Here is a 13,089-nt window from a genome sequence, read left to right as displayed (position 1 = left end):
GTTTTATAAAGATCCTGTCGTACTGCATTTTATTCAAAGCGTGCAAAACAAGACACCCCCCTGACACGAATAAGCTTCTCATCTGCAACTTGGATGCATCCAGATGAAACTTCAACTTTGCGCAACTAATTGCAAGCAACAGCCAATCAAAACAAACTCTTTTGTCACATGATCCATTCGAAGGTTCAGAATTGACCAAGTTGTCATGTCAACACAGCTGTCAGTGCTGTGCAGCACAACCCACGATCTGCGTTGACAGAACAGAGACTAGCACCACAGATAGAACAATGAGACAGATATTTCACCGGATGTATAGATGTGAAGCATCCGCTTGGCGTTTCCACTCACTACCAAATGTGGTAGTGAGAGGAAACCCACTGGCCGGCAATGGGTGAAGATGGACTTGACTGTATTGAGATGGATTTTGGCTGACATTCTGCTAATTGAACTGTTAACTGTGTTAGCCATCTTAGTTCGTTGCTAGTTTGGTTAGCTTGTTGCTAGCTAGCTAGCTGTCTTAGTGTTTGCAATGTCATTTTGGCTAGCTAGCAACATTTTACAGGCTGCATGTCTTATATATCCTTGCTGTTACAATAACTAAATGGTTGGATAAACAAATAACCACAATGTAATGCAGCAGATGACTTGGGGTGAGTTTAGAATTCTCAAACAAGCAGCTTCAATTTGATTGGCTCGTGCATGCAATTTTAATCGCGTTTGAGTTGCAGCAGGAAGCCTAGTGGTTAGAGCGTTGGGCGAGTAACCGAAAGGTTGCTGGATCGAATCCACGAGCTGACAAAGTAAAAATCTGTCGTTCTGCCCCTGAACAAGGCAGTTAACCCACTGTTCACCGGTAGGCCGTCATTGTAAATAAGAATTTGTTCTTAACTGACTTGCCTAGTTAAATAAAGGTTACATTTTTAAAAATGAGTTGCTTCATGTAACAGCAAAGTTGCTTGAGATGATGTCACTTGCAACCATAGGAGGTTGGTGGCACCTTAATTGGGGAGGAAGGGCTTGTGGTAATAAATGCAACTAAAATTGTGTGACGTTGCTTTGTGTGACCCCAGGCGAAAGCTTAAGTGGTGTCATGTTTGTTTGACCTGGTGGTCTTAGCTATCCCCATTACAGCAATAGTCTTTGTGTCCTCATCTAGTAAGATGTCTTGCAACATCGACAGAGTGAGAACTGTACACAGAGTCAGATATGTGAACACAAGTTGACAACCCAAGTCCAGTATTTCATAACATGTCTTTCCCTTTTACCTAAAAGCCTATTCTACCACATGTCCCAGTAGAGCAAAGAAAAATCACTCAACAAAAAGTGCAAAACAACAGGAAATCAGCCTCTAACCTCCATTGCTCTACTGGTTAAAAGATACTGGAATGTTTTTCCAACATGCATATCAGCTGGATGCACTTGGGACATATCTACTTCCCCATGTGCTTTAAGTAGGCCACTAATCTTTTTTGTCTAAGGTTGGGAGGCTACTTTGGGGGCGGCATGTGTTCGGGAAGCAATCTCGAGTCATTCATCATTTTTGACAAATTCAAAACGTTCATATCCAAATCACAATACCTCTATCTCAATATTTATGAGATGGCATGAAAGTAAGCACATTTATAGAAATCACCGTCAGCTGTTTGAAATAAAGAGTACCTTGTTTCATTTTTCCCCAAAACACAGACGGCTCCAATGGTTTGCCTCAACATGGAGGCAGTCATTCTGACAAGACAGATACAGTATTTTACACGCACAGAGACATGTTACTATAGATTTTCTGTATGTTTTTACATTTCTAAAGGACTCTTTGAAGACCAGCCCTAGGTGGGCTAAAAATGATCCTAATAAAATAAAACGTCTAACATTCCAACTGTAATGGGCTAACGTCATCTCATCTGCACTTTGCACTTTCAGTCATGTGATCTACTCTTTACAATAAGAACCATAAACATAGCAGCAGTTGTGTAAAGTACTTAAGTAAAAATACTTGAAAGTACTACTTTAGTAGTTTTTGGGGTATCTGTACTTCACTATTTATATTTCTTGACAACTTTTACTTCACTACATTCCTAAAGAAAATGATGTGCTTTCTACTCCAAGTACTCGTTACATTTTGAATGCTTAGCAGGACAGGAAAATGGTCCAATTCACACACTTATCAAGAGAACATCCCTGTCATCCCTACTGCCTCTGATCTGGCGGACTCACTAAACACAAATGCTGAGTTTGTAAATTATGTCTGAGTGTTGCAGTGTGCCCCTGGCTGTCCGTAACTTAAAAAAAGAAAAGAATATGGAGCCAACTGGTTTGCTTAATAAACTTTGTCAGGACCCTGTCTTTCAAAGATAATTCGTAAAAACCCAAATAACTTCCCAGATCTTCATTGTAAAGGGTTTAAACACTGATTCCCATGCTTGTTCAACGAACCGTAAACAATTAATGAACATGCAAATGTGGAAAGGTCGTTAAGACACTAACAGCTTACAGACGGTAGGCAATTAAGGTCACAGTTATGAAAACTTAGGACACTAAAGAGGCCTTTCTACTGTCTCTGAAAAACACCAAAAGAAAGATGCTCAGGGTCCCTGCTCATCTGCGTGAACGTGCCTTAGGCATGCTGCAAGGAAGCACAAGGACTGCAGATGTGGTCAGGGCAATAAATTGCAATGTCCGTACTGTGAGACGCCTAAGACAACGCTACAGGGAGACAGGTCGGACAGCTAATCGTCCTCACAGTGGCAGACCACGTGTAACAACACCTGCACAGGATCGGTACATCCGAACAGCACACCTGCGGGACAGGATGGCAATAACAACTGCCCGAGTTACACCAGGAACGCACAATCCCTCCATCAGCACTCAGACTGTCCGCAATAGGCTGAGAGAGGCTGGACTAAAGGCTTGTAGGCCTGTTGTAAGGCAGGTCCTCACCAGACATCACTGGCAACAACGTCGCCTATGGGCAAAAACACACCGTTGCTGGACCAGACAGGACTGGCAAAAAGTGCTCTTCAGTGACGAGTCACGGTTGTGTCTCACCAGGGGTGATGGTCAGATTCGCGTTTATTGTCGAAGGAATGAGCATTACACCGATGCCTGTACTCTGGAGCGGGCTTAATTCGGAGGTGGAGGGTCCGTCATGGTCTGGGGCGGTGTGTCATAGCATAACAATGTCAACAGCCATACTGCTCGTTCTGTGCATGATTTCCTGCAAGACAGGAACGTCAGTGTTCTGCCATGGCCAGCGAAGAGCCCGGATCTCAATCACATTGAGCACATCTGGGACCTTTTGGATCGGAGGGTGAGGGCTAGGGCCATTTCCCCTAGAAATGTCCGGAAACTTGCAGGTGCCTTGGTGGAAAAGTGGGGTAACATCTCACAGCAAGAACTGGCAAATCTGGTGCAGTCCATGAGGAGATGCACTGCAGTACTTAATGCAGCTGGTGGCCACACCAGATACTGACTGTTACTTTTGATTTTGACCCCCCCCCCCCCTTTGTTCAGGGACACATTATTCAATTTCCGTAGGTCACATGTCTCAGTTGTTGAATCTTATGTTCATACAAATATTTACACATACATGTAAATAAATGCAGCCGACAGTGAGAGGATGTTAATTTTTTTGCTGAGTTTATAAGGAATTTGAATTTATTTATACTTTTGTTTTACTACTTAAGTATATTTTAGCAATTACATTTACTTTTGATACTTAAGTATATTTAAAACCAAATACTTCAGGACTTTTAAGCAAGTAGAATTTCACTGGGTGACTCACTTTTACTTGAGTCATTTTCTATTAAGGTATCTTTACTTTTACTCAAGTATGACAATTGGGTACTTTTTCCTCCACTGCATAGCAGTAACACTTTATTTGAATAGTAACATTTTAACTAACCATTTACTAACCCTAGCCCTAAACTTACCCTCTTTAACCCTTATTCTAGACCTACCCCTAATCGTAACATTAGCAAGCAGTTGCTTATCAACTTCATAAAAAAACTAGTTTTCCCATCTCAAAATGTACTATAGTAAGTGCCTATTATGTGCCAAATAAAGGTAACAGGGTTGACCATTTCACCTTAAAATCAGCCATAAACCCCCTTGTGACAGGGGGAATGGAAGCTTGCTGTGTACAACAGGGAGTGGCAATTGAATGCAAGCTTAACAAAAAAAATAATTACAAATATTTCTAGCCTATGGGTAACAGGGTTGACATGTTATGCTCGACCCGCTCAGTTTCCCACCACAAAGCATCAGAAAATGACCAAAAATGGTAGAATCAGCTCACCTGCTTTTACACTATGATTTGACTATTAGATGTTCAAAGTCTCGTTTGAAAAAAAAATATTTAAAAAGGAATATATTAAAATGAGAGTTTAGTTCACATAACAGGGTTGACCTTAAAATGAGGGACAGACATAAATAAATGACGGGTTGCCACTGAGCTCGGGCAATTCGGAAGCAGTTGGACCGCTCTGCTTCAGCACATATAATCAATCTGGTAACCAGGGGAACTGTTATTAAGGGCTGAGGACAGGCACTGATGAATAGAGGATAGAGTGTAGTCAGTACATCTCTTAAATTGAGCGGCCTCAGCAAGTGTACAGTTTATTTTCCAAAACATCAGCAGGCAATTCAACACCCTAATCCAATCCATTCATAGCCAAAGGGGATCAACAATTGATGGATGTTACTTTGGAGAATGTTGCTTTCTCTATGCGTTTGATTATTTTTCACATAAAACAACAGGGTCTAAAATGATAATTGGTATGTGATGTACTTACATGTATATTGGATTCTCATTACTAACCCTGGACCTGAAGAACTAAAGGATGTTCAAGCCCAGCACTAAAACACCTGATTCAACTACTCTAAGCGCCTCATGACACTCACTGTATATAATACTTGTACAGAACAAGTCAGATATGTCAAATCAGAGGATATGAAGAGTACAAGATCTATTCTAGGATATTGGGCTATTTAGGGATTCCAAAAAAAAATATTCTGAAATCTGTCTTGCCTACTACTTAAAATGCATACTGTGTACTAATCGTACTACATACCATTTATAACATTCTGTTTAGTATACATTTAATGCATTAGGCAATAAATAACAGCATACTAGGCTCCTCCTTCTGAGAATGTGTCATCTAATACGCAATTGCGTTGATTCCCGCCATTCGTTCATTTAGGTACAGAGCGTCCCCTCAGCTGATTATCAACTATTGTCAGACAGACATGGGCCTCAAAATATGATTCTCTTCCTCAATAGTGTGCAGCGAATTCTACTACGTGAAAATCCAGAAGGAGTATGACATCCTGGCATTTAAAGCACAATACATTTTTCGAAATTTCACATACTATAATTTTTTTTTTTAATTGCATTCCCAAAATGCCTACTATTTAGAATGCAAGTACCTGTATTCGGACATGGCCATAGTCTTTTCTCACAGGGTATCTTGCCCAATCTCTCGAAACCTTGAGCAGGAATTGAAACCATAATGACATGGTAATATATTCGAACAGTATTTGGCAATATCATAACTTCATAATGTTTGTTTTAATAGCTTTGGTACCATTTTCACAAAGTAACACTTGTAAGGCAGCCAGTCTTACATTCAAAACCTTCATTGTGCATACATTTTGTTTGTAGACATCTTTCACCACACAACCTATTGATCCAAAATATAGATTTACTGGGAAATATGATGAGGACTTTGGTTAAATCACCAAAACACAACGTAATGATATCTTCGCAATTTAGTTATTTTAACAACCAGTTAATCCAAAAGCAAACATTTTTTAGATACATGTTTAAAAATAGCCCTTTGAATGTAGTATGCTAAATTACACCGTTTCACATTAGGCAATACACTTGCACTACCAATTAAAATTGGACTGAAAATCACATTTCCATAATTTCTATCCCATGTGTGATCAAAGAAGACATCATTCACAATGTAATCAAATGAAAGAAATTAAAAGAGGCAATGTTTAGCAGGCACTAGTTTGCATCAAGCCTGTCTTGAGTATTTGGCCATAGGTGCTCATCGAAAGCTCAGTAAACATCCTCATTGTTCATGAACCTGGGGGAAAACCTTTTGTCACGACGGGTCTAAGCCTGACATACAATGCCTTCAGAAAGTACACGCCCCTTGACTTTGAAAGTTTCTTCAAGTGCAGTCCAAAAAACCATCAAGCGCTATGATGAAACTGGCTCTCATGAGGACCGCCACAGGAATAGAAGACCCAGAGTTACCTCTGCTGCAGAGGATAAGTTCATTAGAGTTACAAGCCTCAGAAATTGCAGACCAAATAAATGCTTCAGAGTCCAAAGTAACAGACATCTCAACATCAACTGTTCAGAGGAGACTGTGTGAATCAGGCCTTCATGGTCGAATTGCTGCAAAGAAACCACTACTAAAGGACCCCAATAATAAGAAGAGACTTGCTTGGGCCAAGAAACCTGAGAAATGGACATTACACAGGTGGAAATCTGTCCAAATTTGAGATTTCTGATTCCAACCGCTGTGTCTTTGTGAGACGCGGTGTGGGTGAACGGATGATCTCCGCATGTGTATTTCCCACCGTAAAGCACGGAGGAGGTTTTATGGTGTGGGGGTGCTTTGCTGGTGACACGGTCTGTGATTTATTTAGAATTCAAGGCACACTTAACCAGCATGGCTACCACAGCTTTCTGCAGCGATATCCCATCTGGTTTGCGCTTAGTGGGACTATCTTTTGTTTTTCAACAGGACAATGACCCAAAACACACCTCCAGGCTGTGTAAAGGCTATTTGACCAAGAAGAAGAGTGATGGAGTGCTACATCGGATGACATGGCCTCCACAATCACCTGACCTCAACCTAATTGAGATGGTTTGGGATGAGTTGGACTGCAGAGTGAAGGAAAACAAGTGTTCAGCATATGTGGGAACTCCTTCAAGACTGTTGGAAAAGCATTCATCATGAAGCTGGTTGAGATAATTCCACGACTGTGCAAAGATGTCATCAAGGCAAAGTGTGGCTACCTTGAAGAATATAAAATATATTTTGATTTGTTTTAACACTTTTTTTTTGTTACTACATGTGCCATTTCATGTGCTATTTCAGAGTTTTGATGTCATCACTATTATTCTACAATATAGAAAATAGTAAAATTAAAGAAAAACCCTTGAATGAGTAGGTGTTCTAAAACTTTTGACCGGTAGTGAGTGAGTGGACTGTTGTTTCTCTTTGCTTATTTGAGCTGTTCTTGCCATAATATGGACTTGGTATTTTACCAAACAGGGCTATCTTCTGTATACCACTGCTACCTTGTCACAACACAACTGATTTGCTCAAACGCATTAAGAAGGGAAAAAAATCTGCAAATTAACTTTTAACAAGGCACACCTGTTAATTGAAATGCATTCCAGGTGACTACCTCATGCAGCTGGTTGAGAGAATGCCAAGAGTGTGCAGAGCTGTCATCAGGCAAAGGGTGGCTACTTTGAAGAATTTCAAATATAATATGTATTTTTTTGGTTACTACATGATTCCATGTGTTATTTCATAGTGTTGATGTTGTCACTATTATTCTACAATGTATAAAATAGTACAAATAAAGAAAAACCTTTGAATGAGTAGGTGTGTCCAAACTTCTGACTGGTACTGTATATGGAAAATAAAACACTATTATATTTTGGTTAGATAATTATACAACCCTCTGAGTCAATACAGGTTATAATCACCTTTGGCAGTGATTACAGCTGTGAATCTTTCTGGGTAAGTCTCTAAGAGCTTTCCAAACCTAGACTGTGCAACATTTGTCCAATTCTTCAAGCTCTGGCAAATTTGTGGTTGTTTATCCTTGCTAGGCAACCATTTTCAGGTCTTGCCATAGATTTTCAAACAGATTTAAGTCAAAACTCTAACTCAGGAACATTCACTGTCTTCTTGGTAAGCAACTCCAGTGTAGATTTGGCCTTGTGTTTTAGGTTATTGTCCTGCTGAAAGGCAAGTTCATCTCCCAGTGTCTGGTTGAAAGCAGACAACCAGGTTTTCCTCTCTGAGTTTGCCTGTGCTTAACTCCATTCCGTTTCTTTTTTATCCTGAGAAACTCCCCAGTCCTTAATGAATACAAGCATACCCATAACATGATGCAGCCACCAGTATGCTTAAAAATATGGAGAGTGGTACTCTAACGTGTTGTATTGGATTTGCCCCAAACATAACACTTTGTTTTCAGGACAAAATGTTAATTGCTTTGCCCCATTATTTTGCAGTACTTTAGTGCCTTGTTGCAAACAGGATGCATGTTATGGAATATTTTTTATTTTGTACAAGCTTCCTTCTTTTCACTCTGTCAGTTAGGTTAGTATTGTGGAGTAACTACTACGTTGTTGATCCATCCTCAGTTTCTATCACAGCCATTAAACTCTAACTGTTTTAAAGTCACCATTGGCCTCTCCAGCAACTGATTTAGGAAGGACACCTGTATCTTTATAGTGACCATCCAAAGTGTAATTAGTAACTTCACCATGCTCAAAACAATATATAAAGAAAGAAAGAAAAGGGGATATTCAATGTCAGCTTTTTATTTTTACCCATCTACCAATAGGTGCCCTTCTTTGAGAGACATTGGAAAACCTCCCTGGTCTTTGTGGTTGAAACTGTTTGAAATGCACTGCTCGACTGAGCGACCTTACAGATAATTGTATGTGCGGGGTACAGAGATGAGGTAATAAAGGGGTTGAATACTAATTGCCTCAAGACACTTCAGGTTTTCATTTTTTTTTTATGTTTAAAAAAAATCTAATAACATAATTCCACTTTGACATTATGGGGTATTGTGTGTAGGCTTAGTGACAAAAGAAATCTCAATGTAAACCATTTTAAATTCAGGCTGTAACATAACAAAATGTGGTAAATGCCAAGATGTGTGAATACTTTCTGAAGGCACTGTAGGTTTGGATTGAAATCACTGCATGCCTCACCCACGGCCTGAAGCAGGGTGGTACGCTCATCGGGATGGCAATCATACATCTTCCACCTGTATTGTAATTGTGTATTGTATTTTATTGTACTTATGTATTGTAGTGGTCCTGTACGTGGCTCAGTTCATAAGAGCATGGCACTAGCAACACCAGTTTTCCCACTGGGGACACATACCAAAATGTGTGGACTGTAAATGGCATATATTACAGTAGTACTGTGCTGTATTGGCCAATGCAAGTTTAGGAAAGCAGTGGTGAAGAGTGAGTCTATAATTGTGTGTTGTACTTAGTCAATTGCCTTTCTGATTATCTGTTTTGAATTTGACTAAAAGTTGTGAAAATTGACCACATACTTGCAAAAATTGCACCAAAAGCGCTAACAAATGAAACTAAACTACCACAGCTTCATAAGTACCTGGGTGCAGATGCAGGGTCTCGTTGTTGCAGAAGTCTGTGAAGCAGCAGTGCCTCTTGGAGACGTTCCGGGAGCTGTAGCAGAAGACCTGTCCCCTCATCTCGGCCGGGGACAGACAGGACTTGACGGCCTCCTCCTTCCCGTTGATCAGCATCACAGAGTTCCAGCAGGCCCCGTCCGCGCCCGTCTCACAGGTGTCGTTGGCACATAGCTGGCACACACACTTCAGAGCTGAAACAACAGGGGGACATCACCAGACGTCTGATTTTAGTACACTCCTACATTTGTGATTTTCTAGAGCCTTTCTTGCCAGGCTTCTGAAGAACATGAACTACTGTATAACTCGTGTTTTAGGACAAGCCATCTCAGCTACAGCATGGAAAACAGTCTTTTTTTTATCAATTCCGTGGCAGGGGAAACAAGTATAATGCCTGTTCATTTAGAACCCAGATATTAACCCCCAGATAATCTTGTGCTCTTCTTGGAGATTCTACCCACTCCTGTCCTGATTTGATAAAGCGATGAGGACAGCATGGCTCTCCTACTTATAAGGAGGTAGGTCTATACTATCGGTCGGTGTCCATCTTTTGTAAGGGCACAGAGGTTTGCCTGGTTGGACCTGTAGGGAATCTCTCAGATCATTCTCTCAGGTCCCTGCTACATGTCTGAGCGAAGCTCGATTTCTCTGAATATCAGATGTCCGCCAACACTACTGATGGGAAGATGAATAGACTAATCCATTCCAAATGTATGTTGTGTTCAAAACAGTGAAATGTGGTAATGACTTCACTTGTCCATATTTTACATATGCCTTTACAAGATTCCTGGGTGACTTCCTCCATCACTAAGTTGGAATTTCACTTTTTAATAAGAGTATGAATTAATTTTTTTGTATATATACACACACTGTCACAAAAGTCTTTGAGCCCGTTTCCCAGATTGCGCCCATTCCTGACAAAGCAAGCAACCTTTTTGTTGCAGAAGTAGGCATCAAATGGGTCTGGCTACCTGACACTGACCAAACATTTGATATAAATTGTAATTGAAACAATTAAGAATAATTTTGAAGACAAAAATACTAAAATGATCAAAACACGTAATTTTATTTATTATTTGAGGGTATTTTCATTCATATCTGTTTCACTGTTTAGAAATGAAAGCACTTATATCTAGTCCCCCTATTTGAAGAAGTCATAAGTATATTTGGACAATTCACTTATAGTGTATTAAAGTAGTCAAAAGTTTAGTATTTACTTTAAGATTAACTTATTTGCACAAAAGAAAACAAGTTATAAAACAACAGACAAAACTTTATAATTATTTTTTTTAACAGTGTGAAGGTGTGGTTGGAAGCTCAAGGGTTTATATGAAAACCACACCACAAAAAAAAAAAATATATATATACCACAGGAGGTTGGTGGTACCTTAATTGGGGAGGACGGGCTCGTGGTAATGGCTGGAGCAGAATAGGTGGAATGGTATCAAATCCATCAAACACATGGTTTCCATGGTTTCCATGTGTTTGATGCCATTCTGTTTGCTCTTTTCCAGCCATTATTATGAGCCGTCCTCCCCTCATCAGCCTCCAGTGCAATATTCAATATATAAGTACAAAAATAAAAATGGTTTGTTAAAACAGATAAAACCTACTAATTATAAATGTAAAAAAAAGTATCACAAGAAGAAGAAAAACTAAATATGTGAGTGTTAGGCTATATGGGGGATGCCATGACTAAGAAAAATTATGAATAATTCATTAATAATGATGAGTGAGAAAGTTACAGAGGCTACAACCAAACATGCTAACCTTTGTCCCTCTTACCCTCTCATCATTCATGATGGTAGCATCCACATAAATGTAAACGTGTTCAGAAACATCTTCACGTGTGCTAGCAATGCAGAGGTCCTGGGTTCGAGCCTCGTGTGGCCCGATTCAAAAGAAGGAGCGGTACTCACTAAGCAAGCACCGTGATGTCTTTTACTCAAGTAGACCCTTCTTCGACATAGCCATCAGCAGAATAAGTGCCAATGCCTGGATTTTTAGATCATATTACACTATAATATGACATAGCTTCTGTAAAGTCTCTTAAACAGTCTGCACCATCAAGGCACAGACCATACAACATTGTGGTAGGATATGGTCCAACCAAAACCTTTGAAAATGTTTGGTATTTGAAAATGAGTGAAGATGAATGCGTAATATCTAACTTTTATGTAAATAGGCCTAAGTAAGAAAAAAAAACTCCTACTTTATCAGGGGCTTTACTGTTGAATGTAAAGAGCCTCTATTCATGAGTTAACATTACATCTACCCATTCATAGAGAATATACGTTCATCATAGTACTGTAAATAAAACGTTTTAAAAGCAACATAATAATAATAAATAAACATGTAAAAGTTATTAACATTTGTGTTTGGTTCATTTTACAAAGGTGGGACAAATTGAGCCTCGGAAAAATACAATTCATTGTAACACTATAGAGTAAATTAGGTTTATGACATAGCAGCCTACAACGGACGCAAGTCATTTTGACCATGAACCTGTGAACGTCTATCACGTTGATTCAAAATAAACCAAGATTTTAGACTGATCTTTTGACAAGAGCTATTTTTCAGATGATTACACAGTGTAGATATTGCATAACGTTCAGGGCACAAAATGTGTTCACAAAAAGATATGTAGCGAACTGTTATCATACATGAACGGCCGTCATCAAAATTACTAAGTCTACTCAAACTGTCAGGCTGTACATTTGAAGTCCAACTAACGAACGTTACAAGCATAAGCAGTACTCGACTTGGACTGAAATAGGTCCCGGTGATAATTTTGGGTGCCGGTACGGTTTATATTTAGTTGCAGGGGTGGCACAATGCTTTTGAGCTAATATTCTATAAAAGGAACAGGAGCTCGAGCAGTATAACGTTTGCCAGTACCCCGGTGAGCTCCTGCCCGTCAAGCACTGAGCATAGGACACAGCAAAGGAGCCTACAATTACCGCCTAAACAACCCACGATACATGCAGTGGTCGCACAGTTTAAATAAGAAACCCAGAGAACGTTTGTCATATAGCCTACCTGTGCACAGCTGTGCGACAGATAGAAATATCAATGCCGCTTCAACCGTGGGGAGCCTGGTACGAGTCATGGCAGGAGGTGCACCATCTGCTTGGTTCGCGGACGCCTGTCTATACCGTTTTTCTAGAGTAAATCATTACTTTCGTGGTAAATCCGTCATGTGCACACTTCGCATTGCTCCACTCTAAATAACCAGAGAGAGAGAGAACTGAATACGCAGTCGGGTGATTTGCTCCGCCTCTGTCGACTAGAATGTAAAGGGATTAGCGCTCCAGCCCACTGATAAAGACATGCGAATGAGATACGAACGCCCCTTAACTGACGAATGTCTGATAAATTGTCGTCTATAGCCCATGTCAATAGCAACCATTTAATCGTGGAGCACACTTGTCTGTCATAAACCAAAATTGGCGCCTACATTCAATAACTTTACCATTTATAAATTGTCCTGTGCTTGGTTTTCCCCCAAAAAATCATAGCAGTACAATTAAAACATGTTTGTGGAGGACTGATGACCCACCTTCGCATCTGGCACCACAATCAGCTGCATTCTCCTTTTCTCATTTACCTATTTGGGTATTTCAGAAGACAATATTGCCTTGCAGTACAGCAATATTG

At 39.9% G+C, this 13,089-nt stretch overlaps 1 protein-coding gene across 1 annotated transcript in view; it reads right to left on the bottom strand.

Moving 5' to 3' along the window:
• LOC115156084 (activin receptor type-1C) overlaps positions 1-12,763 on the bottom strand; it is a 31,706-nt gene extending 18,943 nt beyond the window's left edge. Inside the window, exons 1-2 of the mRNA XM_029703360.1 lie at positions 12,472-12,763; positions 9,396-9,626 (exon numbers count right to left, since the gene is read on the bottom strand). Coding sequence (XP_029559220.1) covers positions 9,396-9,626; positions 12,472-12,541 — 301 coding nt within the window. The 5' untranslated portion in view covers positions 12,542-12,763. The remainder of the gene's footprint in view (positions 1-9,395; positions 9,627-12,471) is intronic.
• Positions 12,764-13,089: the final 326 nt, after the last annotated feature.

Source organism: Salmo trutta, chromosome 20 (assembly GCF_901001165.1).
Source record: "Salmo trutta chromosome 20, fSalTru1.1, whole genome shotgun sequence".
Lineage (NCBI taxonomy): Eukaryota > Metazoa > Chordata > Actinopteri > Salmoniformes > Salmonidae > Salmo > Salmo trutta.
The sequence above is the reverse complement of the archived record's forward strand: the minus strand, read 5'-3'. Positions and strand labels throughout refer to the sequence as shown.